This window comes from Lissotriton vulgaris, chromosome 5 (assembly GCF_964263255.1).
Source record: "Lissotriton vulgaris chromosome 5, aLisVul1.2, whole genome shotgun sequence".
NCBI lineage: Eukaryota > Metazoa > Chordata > Amphibia > Caudata > Salamandridae > Lissotriton > Lissotriton vulgaris.
In genome coordinates, this window is record NC_141693.1 from 206,961,543 (window position 1) to 206,987,104 (window position 25,562).

Below are 25,562 nucleotides of genomic sequence, written 5' to 3' on the forward strand. Positions count from 1 at the left end.
GCGGGAAACGGCCCTCCCGCAATACATAAAGCCCCTGGGAGTGGTGTTGCCCGGGGCTTTGGAGACCTAGAAGCCCCTCCCAACACCTTTTTTCTTTTATCCCAGTGAGGTAACGGGGCCATTCAGTGCTCAAGGAGAGGGGCCACGTAGTCCCCCTCCCACAATACATAAAGTCCCGGAGGGTGGTGCTGCACACGACTTTGGGGACCTTGGACCCCTCCCCCCACCATTTTTTTCTTTTTAGCCCCGGGGGGTAATGATCCCCATGGCTGGGGGTCCTTCTGGGACCCCCTAAGCAGGTCTAGAGGGTAACATTATCTTTAGCCTGCCCCCTTTCTCCGTTCTGCACACATATTTCACTGACTTCCTCCGCCTCGCTTCTACCGAGGCACAAAATGGCTTCCAACATTTCCTGGTTTCGAATGTTGACAACCACTTGACAGCCAATTAGCATTCAGCGTGTGATCGGAAAGGTGCGCTTATGGCACGATGACAATCCTTGCACTCTCCGCGGATCCACTGCGCCCAAAGATATATTGTCACCATATAAGCAAAAGGCACAAGTCTGAACTGAGGACTAACTCTTTGCCAAATTTGGCATAATTCCATTCAGCCGTTCGGTCTGTAGCTGTGGCTAAAGGTCCTATGGGAAACAGCATGGGGAAAACACGTTTTGGGACCCCCTTTTTTCTCGGCCCCCACTTTACGAATTGCCACAATATTTTCAGGATAGGAGCGGACCAGAGCTGGCCAAAATTATGGAAAATTTTGCAAAGATTCATCAAGCGGTGCCAAAGATATTGGGAATGAAATGTTGTGGAATTCCTATGCATAATAGGTCCTAACTATAACTACCTGCTGGCGAGCGCCAGTAGGTAATATATATATATATATATAAATATATATACACTATCTACTTGCAGCCGCCAGTGGATAGTTATGGTTAGGACCAATGTTTCCATAGGAAAAGTGTTTTTTGTTTTGCCAATAACTTTGGTGCCACTTGACGAATCTCCAAGAATCTCCCACAAACTTGTCACAAAACTTCCCCTTTATGGTTCAGCTGCTGTGTTGAAAGTTTCGGGGTGATCCATCAAGCGGGGGGCCGAGAAAAAAAGAGGGTCCCAAAACCCGTTTTCCCATTTTAAGTCTGTGTGGATTTTCACTTTTGAACGCAACTACAGCTAATTTGGCAAAAAGCTAGATGGTGGTCCAGAAAGCGTGCTTTTTGTGATTTGGTTTAAATCCGTTTTACAGTTTTTGACATATCTATCTTTAAAGAATATAGATGTCTGGGACTCGAATCCTACAAAAATTTGATTGGCAGTCAAAACTTCAACCAGGAAGTGTTGACAGCCATCTTGGGACTCGAGTTGGAGCAGAGTCCCTGAAAAAAAGTTTTAAAAAAGAAAAGGGGGCAGGATAGGAATACCCTGGCTCCCCAGATATGCTGGGGGTCCCTGAGGGATCCTGTCAGAGGTACATTTTTTATTTTTATTGTAAATTTTGCCACGTATCTGCGAATCTGCTGCAAAATAAAAAAAAGAAGCACTGCCGGGTTCCCACGCTTGCTTTAAAATAATCCCTAGGCCAGGTCCCAGGAGCATATGAGGCCCTCCTCCTAGAGTTTATCAAAGCCCTAGGGGACCGCCACCTCCCCAGTGCACTTTTGAATATGAACACGTACATTAGGGCACTGACTGTTGTTTTATGTTATATATTTTCTTTTATAGGTTGGAATTGAAAATATTGCACACTGAGCAGGTGGGGAGCTGTAAGGAATGCAAAAAAGCTAAGGTATCTATAATTTGTTTTTGTTTCATTTGAATTTTCATAATGTTTTGAAAAATGCCTAATGGGGCTCAATATGTGCTATGATGCTAGAAATATGTATACCTTTGGTCATTAGGTGAGCTCATTTTTTTGGGCGCTAGCCTGGTGAGGGTGGTCCCAGAGGAAACCTCACAGGTCTAAAAACATATATAGTTTTAAATGTATTGAATTCATGCCCGAAAGTAACTATAACTCATGCCCTCACCATGAACTACTAACTACCCCCAATATTACATCCCTCATGACATGGTCCATGATTTCGTAGATAACTTCACTGAAACATTTGAAATGACATAATTGAAGACAAAACTGTGCATGGTGGGGGCGCGGGTAATAGTTACTTTAGGGCACGAGTTATAGTTATTTGAGATTACTGTAACTGCTGAATTTCAGTTGTTTTGTAAGTTTAAAACTGTAGCATTTTCAGCTAACTATAGAGTCCCTTTAACTTATTTTTTTTTCTGTGAATTTCTAAGGTTATTGTTAATGCCAAGTAAGAACTTATTACCAAACCTAACTATAACGCCAGTTTAACCATTTTTTTTTAGCAATTTATATGTACATATATATTGTGTTCTAAATAGTATTTTCAAACAAATCATCACACTGGGTGTAGATTTTCCATTATGAACTGCAATAAGCACTATTTTGATAAAGAATAATCTAACAGCGATATTCTGGTATCGCACCACTCTAAGAAATGACAAAGGACACAATAATAGAGGTTGGGCACTTCTGTACTTGCTGGTGGATTTACGCCTAAAGACACTCCGTGGAAGAAGAACATCTAAAACACGGAGAAAGACAATTGAACCACACATTGAATGTGAGGAACATGTTAATAGATTATATTATGGACATTGTGGAATACTTTGCTTGCATTCATGAGATGGCCATTCGGGGCAAAGTAGCAAGTAATCTTAATGGTTTGGCTCTTATTTTAAAGATGGGGGTAGCAGTGGTCTGGAATACACACTAAAGCAGTACAAGGAACAGACAGCAACATTACCAATAAATTCCCTAATTTCTTGCGGTTCAGAGGATTAGAAGGGATGAAGACAAGACCCAAACTTTGCATCTGTTCAATTTAAAGACAAAGGGGAAACACAGTATGACTTGCTTTGTCCACTATGGATCAGGAAACTGTCTTTAGAATCTTTGTTAGATTGAGTTTGTCCATTTAGAGAGCAATACATCATTTTGACTGCATTTCATCTCATCCCATGTGAACACGTATGAGTTTTAGCAATAACATGAATGGCATACTCTTCAGTTGCTTCCTTCTACTCAGTAAAGTTCACTTTTTACCTCAATATTATGATGATATTCCCTATTGCCTTGTCATGCCCGGTGATCACTTAAAACCCATGCAACATCTCATTATGTGAAAACCATCACGCATTGCTCTCCTATGTTTCGGTTTTTCACATAGATGTCCTACAACTAAGATTTAGGGATCACCTAATGACCTACAGTTGGCTTGCACTTTATCTGCTTCTCAAATTTGGAGCAAGCTAGAATTGCTATGTCGGGAAACCAATATAGGAAATTCCTTAACCGTAATTTAAGATCATTTGTTAATCAGTGCATGCAACCAGAAACTAAGCCAGTTTTATCAAGAAATTTGACAGCATAAAAGTGACATTAGATTATCAGGATATCGCCTGTATCTCCAGTGGTGTAATGTGTTGCATAACAAAGTCTTGGCAGCAAATAATCTTCCTGCTTTACTTCCTGTAGTGAGATGTATAAATGTCCAGCGTGCGGTTGCAGCAGTATTCATTCTGAGCTTCCGGAGAAGAGTCCACTAGCCATAAGAGACCCAGAGTCACAGACAGCTTGAAACCTTGAAGACCATCATGTGTGCGATGTGGATAAGCCTTGGCCTGCTCTTCTCAGGCCTCCTTCATGTGCAGGCTATGGAGATTCCAGTCATGAGCAACTTTGACCCTGAAAAGGTAACTATCATAATTGTGTTAATCTGCTGCACATATCTCAAACTTGGAAAATGATCAAGTCTGTGAGGAATAAATGAGGGGCACAGGACTCACTTCTTAATGCATCATCTCCAAAGCATGTTCATTTTAAACTGAATAACTTTGATCTTCCATGGCAGCAAATTAGATCTTTATTTGCCATGCACTGCAACCCTGCTTTTAGTCACCATTAACATTCTACTTTGGGGCCTAACACATATGTTCCAATGTTGTCAGTCCTCTCTTCAGTTGTTCTAGACAATCTAGTATGACAGGAAACACACCTCTTCCAATGCACCTCAATCCAGTCCTGAATTACTTCAGATATTACCCTATTGCATTATAACACACTCCTTCCAAATACATCTAATTTCAATCCTCAATCACGCTATATTATAAATAGTCTGTTATTAAATACCCATTCCTTTTAATGCATCTCAAATGTTTCCCCAGCATTACATACACATACACATTCCATCCAATGCAACTCAATTGAATCCTTAATCACCCCAGGTATTCTGATATGGCATTGTAACACACTCCTCCCAATGGACCTATATTGAATAATTATTCACCTGACCATTTCAGTTATTTTCACAAATGGATCTGACACAACACTTCTCAAGAACTCTATTTCAGACATGCACTGTTTCAAAAACTGTATTTTGTTGCAGTAATAGTTGGCAATACATCCCTTCTGCCTGCACCACTTCTGATATTCAGATTCTGCTAATTGTGATAGCACCAGGGTAATTTTGGTGAGTCAGTCATTCTTGGTGTCCTTGTAACGTTGGCACCGTCTGCAAATCTGCATGAAACTTTAAAAACAAAATATGTCTTGGGATGTTTAATGCAGATTCGTCAATTTAGGCCCAAGGATAATCAGTAATTCACCATTTTATTTCCCATTGGAAGTTTTGCTTTTTGAAACAGAAAAAGCAGTTGAATGGAATGATGCAAATCTTTGCATGGAGTTATAAATGTACTTAAGGAAGTGCCTCTTTTGTTGTGATATAAATCTGGTATAAATCTGGTTAGTGATTTTTGAGAGGGGCTCAGGTTGGGCGTGAAGGTATTGTGGCAGTGCACTATCAAAAAATATATTCCCCCTTGACCTCTATAGCTTTAGCGGTATATATCCAACACTTTAATTTTGGTATTTTAATACATAAGGGCAAACAACAGGAAAAGTTTTTTTTAGAACTTTATAATTTTATTATTTTTTTCTTTAGTTGTATTTCTTAGTACAAAAGTTTTTTTTCCATTTATCGATTTATCACATCAGTTAATATATTTTATCAAAAAACACATAGTATAAAACTCATTATTTTGTAATATCATCAGTAAAAAACTATTTCATGCAGGGAAAACAAATTACAAAACAATCAACATTCACACAAGTACATACACCCCTTACTTGTCATACATACTACATTCATTCTTGATTCTGCGTCTGAGGGATCGCAGGTGGAAGTGCAAATTAATACGCAGGGTCGACGCGTTTCGGCAGTATAAACCGCCTTCCTCAGGACCTGTCTTGCAGAATACTCATACACAAACAATATTTTTATGGCCCCTGCATGGTTGGGTATCTGTAACGATAAATGACATACATTTGTTTCATTTATTCTAATACTTTTTTCATTGTTATCAATTACGTTGCCCTATGTATGGCCAAGAAAACACTATTAATTTACACATATTATACTTTGGTTATTATGACTCTCTTGTGGTTGAACCTGCAATGGGCAGAAGGATGACATCTCCGCGACTCTCATAATCAACACAGAACTCAAACCATATGAGTTATCCTCAAATTATGTAACAATGAACGTGTTTAAAATTCGAGTACTCTAATAGAGAAGACTTATTGGGTATGAGTTGTCTTATATATCCACAATTTATGTTGCATGATAGGTAGAAGATACTATCCCTTAAGACATGATATCAATAGAACGATATAATTATCTATTTATCTGCATGTTTTAAGAATTTCTCACATGAAAAATAATTTAATCAGCATGACAGGTTGAGAATATTATCACTAAGATCAAAAACAAAGTACCTTTAGTTCTGGGAAAGGATTCCTATCAAGCTACAAGCATTGACTTCAGGGTTTATTTTTGTATTACTTCCTGTGTGAGATTAGAAACAGAATCTGTCACTATTCTGTGATGTTATCATTATATGGGATTTATCAAGTAATTGAGCGCCAGTTGCTTACCTATTTTGTCAGATATTATCTTTTTTCTGCTGATTGTTGGTGCAAAGGCTTGTTTTTTGTGGATCCGATGATAGACTGCAGAAACCACAAAAAATAAACAGAGAAAACCCTGACTATCTAATGCTTAATATAGATGGAAAATATATTAGTTATTTGCTAATGTGGTCTCTGTATTACTGACCTTGTTGTCACAATGTCTGAAACTTGGAGCATGAAGTCAATCTCTCCGTGATTGTAAACGCGAGTAACCGTTGTATTGTTATTTTCGAAACCGTTTATGTGTCTGCAGAGGTATTGAAACAAAACACAAAAACCTAATTTTACTAGCATTTTACACTACACAGATTTTAGGATTATAATTGGGTGTGTCGAAATTTACCTTGTCTATAGGTATGATGCGTCTCTCCCGCAAAGCGGTCTCTAACGGCTGAAAGTCCGGGCGATCTGAGGCAGCACTGCGCCTTGCGAAGTTCAGGGAAACATTTAATTGAGATGCTCTAAAGGTGGACAGATAAAGCACCCTCGTCAATACTGTTTTCTCGCGCTCGCTCATCTTTTTAAAATGCTATCGCGTGTGATAAGTTACTGGCTACGCTAAGCGCTGGACTTACTTGAATTCCTCTTTCATCCGGTAAAGACGTTTCCGCACTCGCACTACTCGGGGAGGCTAACGTGTAGTTGTTCTTCCTGTTTCCTATATACGTAGTTTTCGCGCCATTTAACTAATCATATGGTCGGAGTTCTCGCAACCAATCATCCAATGGTATTAAAGGAGATGTTGGCAGCATATCGGCAGTCAGGTATAATTCCTCTACGGGAGCGCATCAAATGCGTTCACGTGATTGGAGTAACGCAGCGGCCATTTCTGAGTGGTAATTTAATTACCTTTTTGCGTGATATATGAAAAAATCTTATGTCACTATTTATTTTAATAGATTTTAAATTGGGGCATCTATATGTTTGGTTTCTTTACAAAGTTTGTACCAATACCCAGTGGTGTTGAAGGGGGCATTGACACTACTCTGCAATCGGGTATGTGTCATCATTGGGAGCACTTCTAATATGGTCACATGATTAAAGTAACGCGGCGGCCATTACTGAATGGTGATTTAGTTGCCCTTTTGCATTGATATATGGTAAATATTATGACATTATTTTCTCAGTGGGATTTAAAATGTGACATCTATATGTGTGTTTTGTTTACAAAATTTATTGTGTCACATACCACGAAATATTCTCATTTAGGCCTCTTTTGACACTGTCAAAATAGAAAATCCAGAAACATTCCCGTTTTTTCCTAGTTATTTCTGGTAATTCTCCTTTCTTGCATTGAATCTTTTCCAGTATACACCACTTCAATTCTGACTCATTGTGGTTGTGATCTGTACAATGTTGGGTCAGAGGTGATGTCAACTTATTAGTTCGCACTGAAGATTTGTGTTCGCTAAATCTTAGCCTGAATTCGCGTCCAGTCTCGCCTATGTATGGCAATCCACAAGGGCATACGATATAATAGACGATGTTTTTACTGCGACAGTTTGTGAATGATCTTAAAGTAATCATTTTGTCATTGTGAGACAGACTATTGCCTATGATAGCAGCATCACACGCATGACAGTTACCACATTTGTGGTTACCTCGAATCGTATCTCCACTTGTCAGTGTAGTTTGTTTCTCTACTGAGACTATTTTACTTCTGGTGTGGACCAAACGATCTCTCAGATTTTGGTTGCGTCGATATGTCACCAACGGTTTTTCTAGATTTGTTTCACCTTCAACTTCCAGTATCCTCCAGTTTTTATTAATTATGTTTTTAATTTTGTAGTTGAGTGTGGAGTGATTTACAACACATACAATTTTGTCTTGACTCTTGTTTCTCTTGTTCTTTAAAAGGGTGTCCCGATCATAAAATCTCGCCCTTTTGAAAGCTTGGCGAACTAGACGATGGGGGTACCCTCTTTCTATTAATCTTTCACTTAGATGTTTACTATGATGATCATAGTCTGAGAGGGAGGTGCAGTTTCGCCGAATGCGAAGAAACTCCCCAAAAGGGATAGAGTCCTTCTGGCAATGCGGGTGAAAACTTTCAAATTGCAGAATGGTGTTCTTAGCCGTTGGTTTGCGAAAGAGGCTTACCTTTAGTGCTCCATCCTTCCCTTCGATCGTGATGTCCAAATATTCAACTTTCTCATGGCTGTGATTAGAGGTGAATTTAAGATTTGTATCGCTGGCATTAAACCAGAGAATGAACTCTTGCAATTGTGTGAGTTCCCCATGCCACACAAAAAAGATATCATCGATGAAGCGTCTCCAAACGGAGACGTTCTCGAAAAAAGGGGCATTTGAATTAAAGATATTTTTTATCTCCCACTCACCCATGTAGGTATTTGCCACCGAAGGCGCACAAGAAGCACCCATACTCGTACCCTTTACTTGCTTGAAGAGGGTTCCCTCAAACTCAAAATAATTGTTCAGGAGCACAATTTCTAAGCATTGAATGATGAATTCATCTGGTCTATTCTGGGGGTATCTCTGCAACAAATCAGACACTGCCAGCAACGCTTGGCATTGAGGTATGTTGGTGTACAACGCCTCAATGTCAAGCGTTACGAGAATGTCCAAATTGGGATCAAATGCTAGGCCCTCAATTTTGTTTATCATATCTCCTGTATCTTTCACAAAAGACTCATATTTCTGAGTTAGGGGGCACAAAAAAGTGTCTACATATTTTGATAATGGTTCGGTGTTAGAACCAATAGTAGATATAATAGGACGTAAGGGTGGGTTAATTTCATTTTTGTGAGTCTTTGGAAGACCGTACATGGTTGTGTGATAGGGCAGGTTTTGTTCAGGAATTGCAGTTCCTTCTCACAGATGTATCCATTGGTAAAGGCTACTTGTGTCATTTCATGAATTGACCCACTTAATCTGTTTAGTTCTCTCGCGGTTGCTGGTCTATAGTGGTCTGTGTTCGATAGCATTTCTCTCATTCTGTTATTATAGTCCACTTTGTCAAATACTAAGATACCACCCCCCTTATCACAAGGTTTTATTACCAAATTGGTGTTATTCCCAAGTTCCTTTAGTGCTAAGTTTTCTTGCTTCGTTAAGTTATATTTATACTTCTCTGGTCTAGTTAACAATCTGTTTACATCTGCCAGAACTTGTCTTTCAAAAATCTGAACTTCTGGGCCAACCATGTCCAATGTGGGCGAGAAAATGGAAGGGGGTTTGCAGTTAGAAAGATTTTCTTCTTCATCACTTAATTCTCTTTCCAGAATTTTTTTTTTTAACCTTACCTTCCGAAAGAAGGCATGAAGGTCAACATGTAGTTTAAATTTGTTCAATGCAGTAAACGGAACAAATGAAAGACCTTTACTCAAAACTGACGACTCCTCGTCTTTAAGTTGACTAGATGAGAGGTTGTAGATAGGCAAAGTACTAGTCATTAGCCTATCTTTTCGAGTGTTCTCTACCACCAATATTGCTGATTCCTGGTTTTTACATACCGTTGTTGCTGAGGTTGTGGGGTCGAGATCTGAGCATTCCCTCTGTGTTGTTGCCAGTGTACTTGTCTGCCCCTGTAGGGGCCCCTCGATAAAAAACCCCTGTTATGGAAGTTACGTTGTCCTTGTCTTCCTTGAAAGGGGCCAGGATTGTATCCCCCTCCCCCACTGGGGCTGGGGTTGCCAAAGTTGTCACTATCAGATCCTGATGAACCAGTATCAGAAAAATTCGTGTAATTTCTTCTAGGCGGATAGTTTGATGGAAACTCATTAGAGTTACTTTGATAGTAGCCTGGATTTAAATAAGGATACATTTTCTCCTTAGAGAACCACCTTACATCATTCTTCAGTTTTTCCGTTTTCTTGTTTGTTAAGTATATATCAAAGTCTTTCATTTCGGTTTGTATTTTTTCTAATTTTTCTTTGGCTTCTTCTACTGCATCTGATGTTTTCAGTTTTTCCTCTAATTTTCCAATTTCTTCATTCAGTGTGATGAGGATGTCTCTGGCCGTCTCTATAATAAGTAACATCCAATCTCTGGAACAGCGGTTGGATATCAGAGACCATCTTTCTAGAAATTTACGTATCTCAATGAATAATGCTGGGGCATTCCTAACTCGAAGACCGGTTGGAATGACCCCTGCTACTAAGTATTCTCGCATATAATGTGCGTGAGATTCAATGCGTCTGGCTCTTTTTCTAAGATTAAGCAGGTTCTGCCATTCACTATTATCACTTATGGTGTTGCTAGTGGTGTTATTTTTATCTACCACATGGCCTAATAATGAATTGAAGTCATCATCCGAGAACCCAAAGGTTTCCATATTTTTAGTTTCTACAGAAAAAGCTTAATTATCAAACCAAGGTGTCGATTGTTATTGCCTTTTAACAATTATTTTTACAAAAAGTCAAAGAAGAAACTCTATTTTTACTAGGTGTATAGTTTCATGTCTAGTAGAGAGCAACAATAATGTCCCCCTGCTCAGAACACGTGCAATCCACAAGAGTATATTCTACGTATGTCAGTTGATCAACAACTGAATCCCACAGTTCAACAACCGTGAATGTATTAGCATAAGAATGGGACCCCCTCTATTATTACTGCAATGGTCGGGGAAAGAGAGGAAAAGCAATGCACTATCAAAAAATATATTCCCCCTTGACCTCTATAGCTTTAGCGGTATATATCCAACACTTTAATTTTGGTATTTTAATACATAAGGGCAAACAACAGGAAAAGTTTTTTTAGAACTTTATAATTTTATTATTTTTTTCTTTAGTTGTATTTCTTAGTACAAAAGTTTTTTTTCCATTTATCGATTTATCACATCAGTTAATATATTTTATCAAAAGACACATAGTATAAAACTCATTATTTTGTAATATCATCAGTAAAAAACTATTTCATGCAGGGAATAGTGGCAGCCAATGCAGGACTCTTGGACATTTGAAAAGACTCATAAGGGGGCAGTGTGAACACACCTTGACCACCAAGCCAATTTGTGGTAATTCCAGAGGGAACCACCCAAGCGTTTAAAATAAGAATAAAATATATATTTTCTTGTGGGATCTATGGATTCTCGAATCAGAGCAAGGCACTCCTGTGTGGATTTAAGGACCCTCTTCAGATTTGAGGATCAATCGAGGATCTCTAGAGAATCCTCAGATCTGACATGAGCCAGGGAAACTTTCAGAGGTGAAAGGCAACAGGGCAGGTAAGCTTGCCCTGAATCTACATATCCCATTTTGAATCCGCAGGTTAAAAAAAAAAGGCAGGAGGGCTGATTTACCTTTTGTCGGATGGTACACCCTCTAAACGAGTGGCAAAGGATATTGCCTCCCCATCCTGACGGACACAGTATGCCAAATTTTGAGATGACTGCTGCTGGCCCAGTGGTCACTTTTGGTCACTTTTGTATACTAAAAGACACTGGTGATGCCTTTACATGTCCAAAAAGTATAGTGGTTGGCTGCCGGTGGTTTTGACAGTCATTTGACAAGGTTTTTACAAATTAATTGTCAGAACCAATCTTCCAAAGCAAGAGATTGTTTCAGAAAAATACAAAAAGAATACTCCCCTCACCCTCATGTCTTTCATTTCCCAAAGCAGGAGTTTGTTTTAGAAAAACTAATTTAAAAAAAACCCTCAACTAGGAAATTTTCTCCCAGCATTGGTGGGGCTTTACTTTTTTCCGTCCCTCTGTGCCAGGTTGCTCCTTGAACACAACAAAAAGACTTCACACCAGTTAATTATTTATCCTTTTCATAAACAAATAGTAAATGCAATTATTCACTATTTGTGCAAAAAAAGAATTGACACAGGAAACTGGAGCCTCAACCAACATCTATTGGGCCAAGCCACTCCTGTGTTCCAGGCCCTGTTCTTGCCACCTCTAAGGCCAGAGATCGCAAAGGCAATGCCAGGGGTCCCAAGGGACAAGCCAGGGGTGGCAGCTGCGACGTTTGGTGATCCCTAATTGACTTCCATTACCGACTATGTCGACGGAAAGTTTTTAGTCCTCTTGTCTCTAAATGAGGCAGATGGACCACAGGATTGGCGGGCATGGAACTCTGTTGCATTATTGAGAGAGTATATTGTCCACCAAACTCTAAATCAGGCCTAAATACCTTGAGGTCTACCCTGCTGTGCTTAATCCCAAGCAAAATAGGCATTAATAAAAATACACATACTAATCCTCCAATAGCTCTGGCAAGGGTAGAATTCAGACAATTTAACTGCTTCAGAAAAAAATGATATACGTGACAAGGAAATACAAGCCTTGCTAGAATTATCTGCAGTGGATATCAGTGTCATGACATAAGAAGTGGAAAAACATATGAAAGAAAAAGCTAAACAGAAGACAGTTCAGAGCCTAATGAAGAGTTCATTTCACTTCTCCAAGGCAGCAAGGTAAAATAAAAACCGAAAGACAGTTCTTGAAACAAAACAGGATGTTTATACTGCTGCATTTGTGTGAAGGCTCCGCCTAGGAGAGCTCCTTACACTGCAACCCCAGCTGCTGGGCAGTTATCATCCTCTATGTGGATGCAGAATCATATGAACTCCTAGCACTCAGGTGATTTGTTTCGAAGTATAAAAATCACCCTAAATCAAAGGAATATTCCACCCAACTGTCTAACGACTTTCAGTTTCTGAGAATAAGAGAGGTTTTAACATCTAAACAAAAAGGGGCAGATTTACAAGGTCCAGCGCATCTTTGCAAATCAGCTGGGATGCTCCAGAACACTTGCGATACGCAAAAGCACCCGTCCGCCACCACTGATGCGCCGCACTTACAATGCGGCGTGCCGTGGCGCAACGATGGGCAGATGCGTGTCGCATCCCCCGGTGGAAACGCGGTGCTCCAGCAAGGCTCGGGGCTGCCCTATGCCTAACATGCTACGTCACTCCTTATGCCTGCTTCAAGCAGACACAGCGTTTTGACGCAGCATGGCCGTAAAAGTGACTCAGTGAAATCTTGTAGATTTCACTGCGTCACTTTTACGAGGTGTACCTGCGAGGGAACGCCCACCCTGCGCCAGAACGCCCAGATGAAACCTGACTCAGGATTCATGTGGGGAAGGGGTTTCCAACGTGACGCATCTCCCTAGATGCATCACGTTGTAAATACTGCACAACATGGCGCATGGTTTATGCTGCTGCTGCGTCACAGAGGTGATGCAATTGCCGCGTAAATGTGTCGCATGGGGCTTGTAAATCTGCCCCAAAGTGCTCAAAGCAGAAGGCGAATGAAATAATAGAGACTCTTCTGACTCTCATGGATACAATGCAGCAGAGAAAATCAACTGGGTCATTAATCCCCGCCCCCGCACAGTCTTTAATAAGATAATGGGGATTAACAATGGATCCATGGCATAGCTGAAATGCCCAATTTACTGCAGCCGGATATCACTTTCACCTAGGAGTACTAATAAATATTTTTGGTTGGGAAAGCAATTACATCTGTTAGTTTTGCATATACATTAAAAATAGCTTGGAATAAACTGTACATGCAAATGCACAGAGCGTAAAATGCTGTTTATTGCCATTATTGAGGGAAGATCAGGAATCATGGTTTGTTCAAAGCTGCCTCTCATGAGTTCTCCTCCTTCCCATACTCAGATGTGTTAATAAATACAATAATACATTCATTGATTCTCCAATAATACTATGCTCTGCGTGTTTGAGTGTTTTTATTCTGCAAAATGCTGTGGTATTATCAACAACCATATTTGACAAAGAACCATGAAATATGGGACAAATGCTACCATTCGCAGAGAAAAATGGATCTCATCATCATAATGCCAGTCACAAGCCACTCTGCAGAGCGTTATCATTCTCATGGCTAGTATGATGTGCATCATGAATATTTATATTATGTGACAAAGTTATTCAAAATATGTCAAAAATGCAATTTATGTGACACAATCTCTTCCAGTATTACTTTCATCAGTTTTAGCTGAAAACCTAGGGCCAGATTCAAAAAGGTTCCTTACACTTTTGAGTAATTTACACATTTGTGTAGGTTTAATACTTTTTTCGGTATTCACAAAATCTGAGTCTATATTTACTTCAAAATTGTAACGTACATGTCTCCACAAAACTGAAGGGCCTGGGGGCTATTCAGGAACTGCAGGGTTTAGTCACAAAGGTAACTAACACTTTTGAGTAATTTACATTTGTTATTTACTCTTACACATTTGAGTAACTTTACAGTCGGATTCGGTGAATAGTCAAAAGTATTAAAGTTAACCAAAGTGTAAGAGTAACTCACATGATGTCACCAGAACCCAACAGTGGGAATATTGGACCATATTAAATAATTACCCAATATGTATCCTTTCTCTATTTCTCACCCGCTCTCTCTTTCTCTCCCTTTCTCTCTCTATATAGACAATACAGTGGCAGCGATTGCCCCTCTGTAGTTATTGTTAAGTCTAACTTTCAACACCCTTGACGACAGCTTGACAAACCTACATTAAACTCTAGAAAAGCAATGCTCATCAATGGGGGAGCATTTACAGGAACTCTGAAAACAATGCACGTTCTTCTTGTACTAAACTATTGGGCCAGTGTTTTGAGTACTGCCACTTCAGAATCCTGATCTAGAAGCAGTTTTCTCCTGTACTACGGGCACCAGTAGAGGTGGTTCTCATCTGCCAGCTCTAGCGTGTCTGCATTCTGAAGTCTTTTGATTGTCCCTTCTCTTCCAGATTCTAGGATTGTGGTATGCTGTGGCAGTGGCATCAGACTGTCCAGAATTTGTTCAGATGAAGTCAGGGATGAAGATGCCCATCACCAAATTCAGCTCACTTGAAGGCGGAGACCTGTATGCTGCCACAGGCGTCCCTGGGTAAGTCTTAGACAAAGCACTCAACAGTAGTGCAGTCTGGTTGATCATCGTCTATGTACTCGTGGTGGGTTCGCAGAGGGCAGGGGCTGGATTTTGAAGCCCATGTTTTAGCACTATCACCAGAGATGTGTTGGGGGGGGCAAGCCTTCACAGCCTCATTTTTGGGTGGGCTAGGATAATATCGTACTGGCCCGTGTATCTCGCCGAGGTCTATGAGGGCATGACAGGCCGCTGGCTCATGTTTGAGGGGCAACGGATGGCCTCCAGTCTTTATTCTGAGGTTGGGTGGGGCAGAGCAGAACTCCGCAGAATTCCACAGAGTTTTAATGTAACTCAGCAAAATTCCACGTGGTACAACTCCACGATCTCTGGCCATCCCTAACGAGTACACTAATACCTTTCAGGAAGACTGAATAAGTACCGGGCCTAATTGGTAGGTTGATGCATCTCCACCATGACTATTGAAAACATTGACTGGTAGTTACAGTATCATATTTGTTAAGTCTAGTGAGCTGGTAAACACTTATCTGCTAAAACAAATAATAAGGTACATATTTGTTCTTTGTCTACACCACAATGGAATACTAAATAATATGCACGCTTATTTGTGTTCTTTTCCAGACCTTCAGGATGCATGAAGATGGATATGGAATACCATTTCGTCAAAAACGGTCGCTACACTCTAAGTGGTGAGTATCAACCATAGGGGGTGTCTATTCCACAATAATGGTGTGAGAAATGTGTGTAATTTGCTTTTGCATAATGAGGGGTAAAATTGGAAAAATTCCATATAAATATGCAAAATGTAAATCCATCATTTAGACCTATATTTGAGAAAAAACACAGATGCACATGAATTTTTGACATGAGGATCCCTTTTGGACTAAAAAGTGCATCAAACAGAACAGCAACAAACAACAGCCACTCACATTATGGTTGCTCGAGTTGTTCCTGCACTATAATTGTGCCACATGTAGCAGCACAGTTTTGCGAAATTGTGAAATGGCATAATTTTGCGAAATTCACATAAAGCATTTGGCAAAATTCAAAATGTTATGCAAATTATGGCAGCCTAATTTAAATGTCACCCAGGCCTACTCCATACAGTTACACTTTTCTACCCACCTGAATGACCTGTTATCATGTGAAGATCAAACAGCAACGGGACAAATATCAAGGGAAACTCAAACATAACTGTGGGATCCTGTGCTTCCCTATTCCCTGCATGAGTGAGCTAGTGCGTGGAGGGCCTAATTTAGATCTCCGCAGAAGGGTTCTTTGTGCCAGATAACCCATCTGATGAAATATAAATCTCCTCGGAAATATATTGGGATTTATATTTTTGCAGACAGGATATTCATCACCGTTGTGACTGGTTAACCTGCCCGCCGAGGTCTAATTGAGGACCTTCGTTAAAGCATTTTAAACTAGAGACTGCGCAACGAGCCTAGCTTCTGCGGTTCCTTTGCCCGTAACCTCACACAGGCTTGTCGAAAGCTTTTGTGCAGCCTGAGTCATAAACATTCAGGGCCCTGGTTTACTGGTAGCATATCACTGATGAAATAGTGTCATCTAGTGGCAGCTAACTTTGCCTGCTTCATCAAGCATATATCATAAAAGCAGGCTGGGTGCTTATATGGTACATATATTGAGCAATGACCATGGAGAGTCCTGAAAAGAGCAGGTGAAGGTAAAACAGCCTTAGATGCCAGAGCCAGCTGCTGTCAAATTAAAGTGGAGGAGCAGCACAGGCAGAATATTTTGACCCAGTAGAAGGCACTGCCAAAAACCCTCAATACTCTTGGGCTCAACACCAATCCTTTCAATCCTAGTTCATTCCAAACAGTGTTTATAACGGGCCACGACTGAGAGTTCTGGAGTTGCAAGTTTCCCACAGTGCCTGTCAGTGAGTCAAAAGAAACATTAATGAAAACAAACATATTTAAAAGATTACTTAACAGCTGCCTTGGTCCACTGCTCCGGTTCCTGCAGTCCATGGCACAGGTTCCCAGAGTCTAATGAACTCCCCTAACCAGTCCAGACGCTGCTCTCATGCTGGTAATACTATCAATCAGCATGAGAGAAGTGCCTGGATTGGTAGCAGAGGGCTTCCTTGGCGCTCCCTCATGACATGGACCCTGTGCCTGTTCCCCTCCTGGATGTGCAGCACGTTGCAAGACAGTCAGCCAAGCCGGCATGCATACGTGCAGGGCCCACCACTGCTCCTGCCCGCTGCTGTCCATCACCAGTAATATCACTGCCCCCGATAGGCTCAACTCTGCTGGCAGGACAAGAAATAAAATTATAATAAAATTGTTATATTACCATTTTATTTTTCATGTTTTCTCTGCTGCCAGCAGTGGGGCGATGCACCTCTGCCTTAATTGAGGAGCCAGCACATTCAGCTACTCAATCGTTGTGTCAGCCCTGATCTGAACCATGAAGTAAAGTGAAGAAACCTATGACAGGCTCTGCTGGATTCATAAAGTGGATAATAACAATACCACTATCTTTCCACAGTTCTATTGTGGACATCATTTAGGGGTCGGTGCATCCCGCCTCCCCCAGTACCCCAGCAACTTTGCCTATGTATATGGTAAGCAAAAAGCACTATGCTGGGGAAAGAGCTGCAGATTCCATCTTAAAAAGTGAAATACAAGAACTAATGAGTCGAGGCACATTATCTTACCTAATATATTGTGAAAATTACATGGTTTAATGTTTGGCCTCCCAATTTTATAAATTGATCTTAAATGTGTTTTTCAGATTGTTCTTCCCATTACATTTGTAAATTGCACTAAAAACAGTTCAAAAATGAAGGTTGATATACACTTTTTTTGCCCATTACTACCACACTTAAACATACTCCATGCCAACATCAAAAGCAATTGCCAACCAAGCATTCAGCTAGCACTGCCTTGTTGATGCTCAGTCATTGCTAGTCAGAGCCAAAAGGCTAATACGTTTCTATAATAAACCCTAGCAGTGTCCTTCCAACACAAACTTTGATACAATTATAAGAAATTGGAAGATCCTATTTTGCTGCCATAGTTAATATATTTTCCACTTATAATTTTTTTTTTGTATGTTCTTATATAGTGCTCGATCACCGGGGAGGTATCTCGGCGCTTGCCTTGGGAACCTGTCCTGGCTTTTCCCTGTGAGATAGCCCCTACAGGGCATCCCCAAGGTGAAAGCCAGGCATCCCGCCGCGGGGGGGCCGTTGTAGAGATTAAGCAAGCTTAATGCACAGAGTTGCAGAGTGTGAACCCATGATTAGGTCAGGCACCAAAGCGAAAATTGTCGAGTCCATGGACATTTGAGCTCAAGACCCTGCCGCGTCAGGAATCGAACCCTGGTCCCGGGTCTGACCTCTGCTTCAGGGTCTGCCTGCTCTAACCAGTGAGCCACACTTCTCCACAATTGATTGATATATGCAGATTAATAAAACAGTAAAATAAGTTATGAGTACTTATTTGATGATATTGTTAAACCGCAGCGGTTTCCATGAGGAACATCATTTTTAGACTACTCAATGTGCTGTCAACTGCCTTAATTATCTTTATTTAGTGGAAGACGAAGTTTAGCAAATTAGCAATTTTAATTCCGATATAGTGATTCTTTTTTGCTAACCTATTTCCATGTTTTTTACAGCACATTTACATTTTGCTTAATACATTTCATGTAATATGCACCCCTTTCCTCCACATTTCCTACAGTGTGAGTAAGCAGCTGCTGTTGTTTTTTTTCAGCTCTCGATAACAGTGACATCCGATTTGTCGATGGGGACCCTGAACTTAGTATCCTGGAGTACACCCAAAATGTTTCAGAAAGCGGCGATGCCTGCAAGATGGTGAAACTGTTAAGTATGTATCTATTTGAAACATCTCAGGAGAGCATCCTTGAACATTCACAGAGCAATCAGACAGCTCTAAATGCACACATGATGATGACCAGCCATAATATTCAAACAAATGTCTAAGTCCATGCACCCTCAGGCATGTTCATGGTGCAGGACATGCTTTTGCCTTCCTACAGTTTGTTGTGAAATTCAGGGGGAGATTTACTAAATTGTGGCACTGTGTTGCATTAAAAAGAAAGAACAGAACAACACCGTGGCTAGTCTCCTAGTGGTGGCACACTGTTGGCTGCCTTGTACCAATGCACACACCCATGCACCATGGTGCAAGGGTGTGTGCCTGATGTCAAGCCTAGATTTTGTACTAGACTGATCTCCTTCCAGTAATAAATACCATGCTTAGTTAGTCATAGATGAATACTATTAAAATCTTGCAATTGTGCTCTACTGTGCATCACAGGTGCACAATTGGATAACGATTGAGAAAAGTAGATGTTTCTCTAATAATACGCCTGCCTCCAAGAGGCAGTCGTTTTTGCCACAAAGTCCTGTTTATTAGATAGGGCTTTAAGTCAAAATCCATGGGCAAGCCAATATACCTTCCACAGAATTACCCATTGATGCAAAGTAGCACAAAGAACTGCTTTGCATTACTTAAGGGATACTTTCCAACACAAATCAGGATTTTTTATTGGAAAGTAAATTCCAGTACAACAGTTTGCATTGGTTATGAGTAACATTTGTTAAGTGAACTTGGTGTAAAGTGTCAGTAAATCTGCCCCTCAATTGTCTGTCCAGCATAAATCTACACCAACTGATAGCATCTCTGTCCCCTCCCACACTGAGGGTCCATTACAATCAACAGTCCTATTTCAACTCGCACATCTAGGCCTGTCAGAAGAATGTGTTAGGCCAAGGATGACTTGTTATTCTAGGAATACCTAGAAATTAGGAAAAAATGTTTCCTGGGGAAAGAGAAAACACTGCATGTGTCATGGTATGTCTATATAGTCAAGAGGCAGGTCCACTTTTCTTTACTTGCCAAATATATTACTCTTAAGCTCAATCTCCTCTTCATATGTTATGAAAACCCTGCAGCAGCTTCAACTGTCTTCTTCACTCCCCTCCTAATCTCCCAGTCTCTCTCTGGCTAATTGCCTGTTTCACAGCACCTATTACTCTTGTCTGGTACCTTTCATGAATATTACAAGTGTGCCATCTTCCTACTGTACTGATGACATTTTCTCTAGACGCTTCTTCTCCTAACTGTCATTCTTTGTCTCTTCCTAACATGGTTTTGCTGTATCTCCAAATAAGAAGCTCACAATAAGCCTGATCATTACATTGACTCCTATTCTCCTCTCTTTTTACTGAATCTTCCTTTTACCCTCTAGACTCAACCCAATCTGTATACTTTCCTATTACCATGTCCCTTACCTGGAATGCTCATTCCCCACTTTGCTTTCCTCTTATTGTGCTCAAAAGACCTGTTGCTTCAACCCAACCCACTTTCTTTTTTCATCCGTGTTGGCTTTCTTTTTCCTAACCCACTGGTGTCTAGAGATCACTTTTGATCATTGAAGGTTGTCCTTATGCACATCTTGCTTCAAATGTTTTCATATAAATACATTTTGCCCACATCTTACTTAAACAGAACTCAAATTCTATTTTTTTCTCTGCTAGAGTACATGCATCCATACTTTGCCTCAGTAAAGTAGGGTGCAGTTCCTGATTATTATCCTTCACACAGTTCATGGAGTTTCCCACTTTACTTTCATCAGTACCAAAGCATAGAACTTTATGCTGATACTTTCAAGCATAATAAGAGCACCAATAGATTCTCCTCACAGTTAGCCAGGGGCCGATCTGTCAAATTACATTTGCATACACAATGGGGAAAATGTGATGCTGGAAATCTTAAATGGATTTAGGCCCAGATCCTTGTACGGGGGTGAATGTATGACATTGTTCTACATTCTGTCCATCAACTGTGTTTTTTGGAAATCTTAACAGCATCATAAACATAGTAGTCATTTTCAAGCATAAGTTAAATCATGCTGAATTTCATGACCTTTGAGTATTTTTGCAGTTTTTGTGATTAATATGAGATGATCACAAAGAAAACACTTTGCAACTTGCTCTTTGGTACTTCTCCTTTCTTGTTCAAATTTGCACACCATCTAGGAATCATATCTCAGCTTAGTCATTCCATGACCTCATCCCTTTTCTGTTCTTTTAGACTATTCCTAAATCCTTAGTTTAGGAATGCGCTTTCTCTCCACATTCCTTCATACAGATCCTTTATTCTGACCGCTATGTTTTTAAGGACCTCTCGCTAATCTGGTCGTCACCATATTCCACAATCACATCGCTAATTCTGTTCTATCCCTTCCTCTTTGTGGAGTGATCCAGAATTCAGCCTTTGTCATCACTTTGGTGAAAGCATTTTAGATATTCATTTCAGAGGAATAAAATACACACCACTCCTACTCAGAACTACCTTTCATCTTACCCTATATGCTTTCACTGCTATGATCACATATTTACTACCACCCTATAATTCATCACCCTAATATTACAAACATTTCAAATAAATACTTTATATAAAATCGCAGCATTTCTTAATTTCGCTACAAACAATCTAAAGAAAGAGGCAATCCTAATGATGTCTTTTGACTTCTAAAAGCATACAAAGGAATATTTTTTACTGCACAAGGCTTTAAGTGATTTCCACCAGGTACCACAGAGGCTCTCAGAAGCTTGCCATCTGCTAGTAAGTATCTCTCGTAAATGAGGCAAAACCTAGTAAATGATAAAAAGATCTGGTACTTAGCAGTGCAGCCTCCTGCACGGCACAGGAAGTAACATTGGAGAGTGGCAGCCCAACCAATGGCAAAGCCCTCTTTCCAATAACACACAGTAAGACTGACAGCATGAAGCCTGCAATATAACCACTTGCCTTCCTGTAAAACCACCTGCTCAAGCAGGCCCTGGCACTGTTAGTCTCAGAGCAAGAGAGAGAGAGTGATACTGTATTTGTTAGTAGCTGAGAATGATTGTCCTTCATTAACAGTAGCGCTTCTTACTGAAGAGGTTTAAACAATGTCCTCACTTTAACAATATTAAGGCTCAGCTAAATTAATTCTAGGTTTCATATTTAAATTCCTTGTAAAGGTGTAAGCTCTCCAAATATATGAAAAAAATCAACTGCACTCGACAGGCATGTTTATCATGCCTTATTTTTTTTACCAAATTACTTTTTTGGGTTCTTGCATATTGTCTTCTCACAGCTGCTTCTTTCATAGTTTCAGAATTATCAGGCATTCATGAAATCTAATGAAATGTAATCCTGTAACCTCCACTCCTAGGTATATTCAAGTGGATTTTCCATTTGGAAGGAATCCACTTTGACTATGCATATCCGAAATGTGCATAGATAAGGTTTACAATATCCTCGCTCGACCTGAAAATGCACTTAGTGCTGTATTTTACAGTAGTAGTTTTGTGCGCTTAATAACATGGGAAACTACCCACAATTAGTTTTATCCATTATTCACTCTCCTCCTCAGAATGCTGTCCCATTACTGTCCAAATCCCTAAATATAAGAGTATAGAAAAACCCTAAATATTTGCACATTTTCTACACTTTTAGAAACAAACATTCTAATTCTAACTGGTAATAAGAATGTGAAATCTAAAACTCCATGACTTTCTTTGTGCAGGTAAGTTACACTAACATGACACGTGACATGAGAAATCGTGACTGAACCCATTAAAAAGTTTGTTTTGTTTGTCTTCCTGATTTCTGTTTGCAGGCAGAAATCCAGAAATCGATGAAATCCCTGCTTTAACCATAGCACACTTCAAGATGCTGGTACCGGTAGTTGGGCTCAAAATGGATGACGTCATACACCTGCCAAGAGACAGTAAGCATAATGCATGCTGGTCATTTCTATACATAGAACAAAGCCTGGGCACGTGTCTCGCGCTCCTCGCTGATGCACTGCCAGAAATGGGAATCATCACCCGAGTGTATCCAATTGATCTAAGTACTCCTCAAGTAATCCATTGAAACCTAAATTCTGTTCATCATTTTTAACTTTTCCTTTTTCGACTTAATTCATCACACCGGAGACAGTAAAATTACATCTGTATTTTTTATTCAACTTTTCTTCACAGAATGTATGCTTTATCAGGCTTTGTGCACCGGTTCGTCTCTTACAGATGCATCAATAATGGAGTAAACAAACCCAATGCATTTCGAGCCTTCACGGCTCTTCATCAGGGGTTTCAAGATGGAAAAATCATCTTAGCTGACGGATATATTAAAGTAAACAGAAGTAAAATAACGTGACATTGACAAATAAGTGACAAAAACCATAGATGTCAACTGAAGTGTGTCGACCCATGACTCCACAGTGTCCACCCGCAACTGAAAACAACTCGTTTTATACAGCCATTGCATGATACATAGGAAGCCAATGGCAGCCTCACTATGCAGATGCAACCACATTTACTAGTTAGGTAACAAAATGCCGTACAATCAGGAAAGATGGCTTTTTGAGGGCCAGCAGCACCCATTATTCGTTTGAAGGCTGTGAATTGAGTACTATTAAATTGATTATTAGTAACTTACTATTTCATATGTTTAGACATAGCAACGCTACAAAACATTGTATTAAGATACAGGTTTAAGGCACTGAAACTACTGTGTTATACGACAAAAAGGCGAACATAGCAAGAAGACGGGGCAGCAGTTTTAAATAAAACAAAATCACCCATGATAGAGATAATGCAGCTAAAGTGACCACAATTGCACGTTATCTTACACATGTATTTTAAACCAATAGATGCCAGGTGAGCAGATTTCTGCTGTGGAGGGAGATCATAGATCACAAAGTATCCTCAGCAAACAATTAGAAAGCTTCTATTCGCCACAAATTAGTTTTACCCCATGTGTTATCTGTGCAGAGTATAAAAAAGTAAGAACTTTGTATCAAAGATCGTCCCCAGATTCTGCAATGGAAAAAAGGGTGGGTTATGACCCTTTGCAGGCAATATGTAGAATGGACCAGCCAATGGAAAGAATAGAACAAGAAAGGGAACGTCAGTTCTACCAGGCTTAAGGCACAGTTAGCTGTCCTGCAAGCACCTTCATCCTTAAGGGGCAGCTAGCTTTACTCCAAGCACCCTCAGCCCTAAGGCACAGCAAGCTGACCTCTAGGCTGCCTTATGGCACAGCTAGCTGTCCTCCATGCAGCCCCAAGGTACAGCCAGCTTACTGCCAGTCTTCCATAGGTCTCTAAAACATAGTACAACACATAGATAAAACACACAACTCAACTATTCAATGTGGTTAAAAATCAATACAGAACTACAAGAAAAGAGGGGGGTCCTAGGGGATGTTTATCGACCAATCATTGCTACTGCCCCTGTACATATACAACTACCAACAACAGTGTAGCAATGGGTCAAGAAGAGAACTATATTGTATGTAACTGTCAATACGTGACATCAACTGTTAAGTGAACAGCGAAATCAAGCCTAGGGTACTATCTCTATGCGAAGAAAATTCCCATCAGATTACCAACCTGTCCCGCCCTACATCATCTGGGAACGTTCACCATGAAGGTAGATAGACGTACCCTCAGAATATTTGGCCAGACTTAGCCTAATCTCGCCAGTCTGTCCCAGTGTCAGTATAATATTTCTGGGCATCAAGTGGTAACTGAATAGCAGTGCTAACTAGTGAAAATCATAAGTGGTTGAAGTGAAATGAGTAAAATTGGGTAGTGAGGGGGTAAAAATGTTTTTAATAGGCACCTCCTTACTCCCAAATTTTTAAAAACAGTGCAAGTAGTAGTATCAACAAATAACTACTAAGATAGGTGTTAGGTCGACATGTTTCTGCAGTTAACCGGGGCCCACAGGTCTCCTACTGCTTCATCAGGACCATGAGTGCTACTGCTAAACTATTGTGAAACAAGTGAAAACATTTTTTTATATCACCTCAAATTCTCCTATATGGTAGGAGAATGTAGCCCCATCTCACCTGGCCACAGTGCAGGTAAAACGGAGCACCGCTCTGTCCGTTGGTACCCCGGACGTCCTTCAGGGCTCTTCCCACAGACAGCCCAGACGGACGTCCATGGGACAGAGCGGATATTTACTGTATGACACATCATGTCGCAGGGAGTTACAGATACGTCAGTATTTCTGACGTATATGTAGGTGCAAAAGGGACACATTGGTGGAGTGTGTGACGCAACTCCAGCAATGTGTCCTTTCACATGGGGCAAGCCCCATGTGAAAGGGCCTGCGTCAGTCTTACGCTGCTGTGAGGCAGGCGTAAGATTTTGATGCATTTGAGTCCTAGAAGTGGTGCAGTGAAATCTCATAGATTTCACTGCGTCACTTCCATGACCCTTTCTTGCGTCAATACGCCCCCCTTGCATACATTATACCTGGTGCAGGTATAATGTGGCGCAGGGGTTTACAAAGTGACACATCTACCTAGATGCGCCACTTTGTAAATATGGCGCAACAAGGTGCATTTTTTACGCCACTGGCGCGTCACAAAAAGTGACGCACCGGCGGCGTAAAAGTGACGCACAGCCTCATAAATGAGGCCCCTAATGTATTCAATGTTTGTTTGAACTGTGACGATGGTGATCGAGACAGAACACTACTAACACTACTTGTCTTTTTTCTTTCAGTGGACTGTGTCCCTGGAGAGTTTTAGGTAAGTTCATGTCATATGGCAGATGGCACTAGACTCGACTGCCCCCATGAAGCACAAGTGGATGAGAA

The 25,562-nt window shown here is 40.4% G+C and overlaps 1 protein-coding gene across 1 annotated transcript; it reads left to right on the forward strand.

Annotated features, from left to right (window-relative positions):
* The first annotated feature begins 3,692 nt into the window (after positions 1-3,692).
* Positions 3,693-25,494, forward strand: LOC147710497 (olfactory protein-like). Its single transcript, XM_086920011.1, has 6 exons — positions 3,693-3,791; positions 14,754-14,893; positions 15,515-15,582; positions 18,646-18,759; positions 22,568-22,678; positions 25,469-25,494. The coding sequence occupies exons 1-6, from the start codon at positions 3,693-3,695 to the stop codon at positions 25,492-25,494; spliced, it is 558 nt and encodes a 185-aa protein (XP_086776137.1).
* The last annotated feature ends 68 nt before the right edge of the window (positions 25,495-25,562 follow it).

Excerpts from the sequence above, each read along its gene's own strand:
- LOC147710497 (XM_086920011.1), top strand. The coding sequence starts at position 3,693 with ATGTGTGCGATGTGGATAAGCCTTGGCCTGCTCTTCTCAGGCCTCCTT. Across the intron at positions 15,583-18,645 it reads CGGTCGCTACACTCTAAGTG|CTCTCGATAACAGTGACATC; the intron begins GTGAGTATCAAC and ends GTTTTTTTTCAG. Across the intron at positions 18,760-22,567 it reads CAAGATGGTGAAACTGTTAA|GCAGAAATCCAGAAATCGAT; the intron begins GTATGTATCTAT and ends TTCTGTTTGCAG.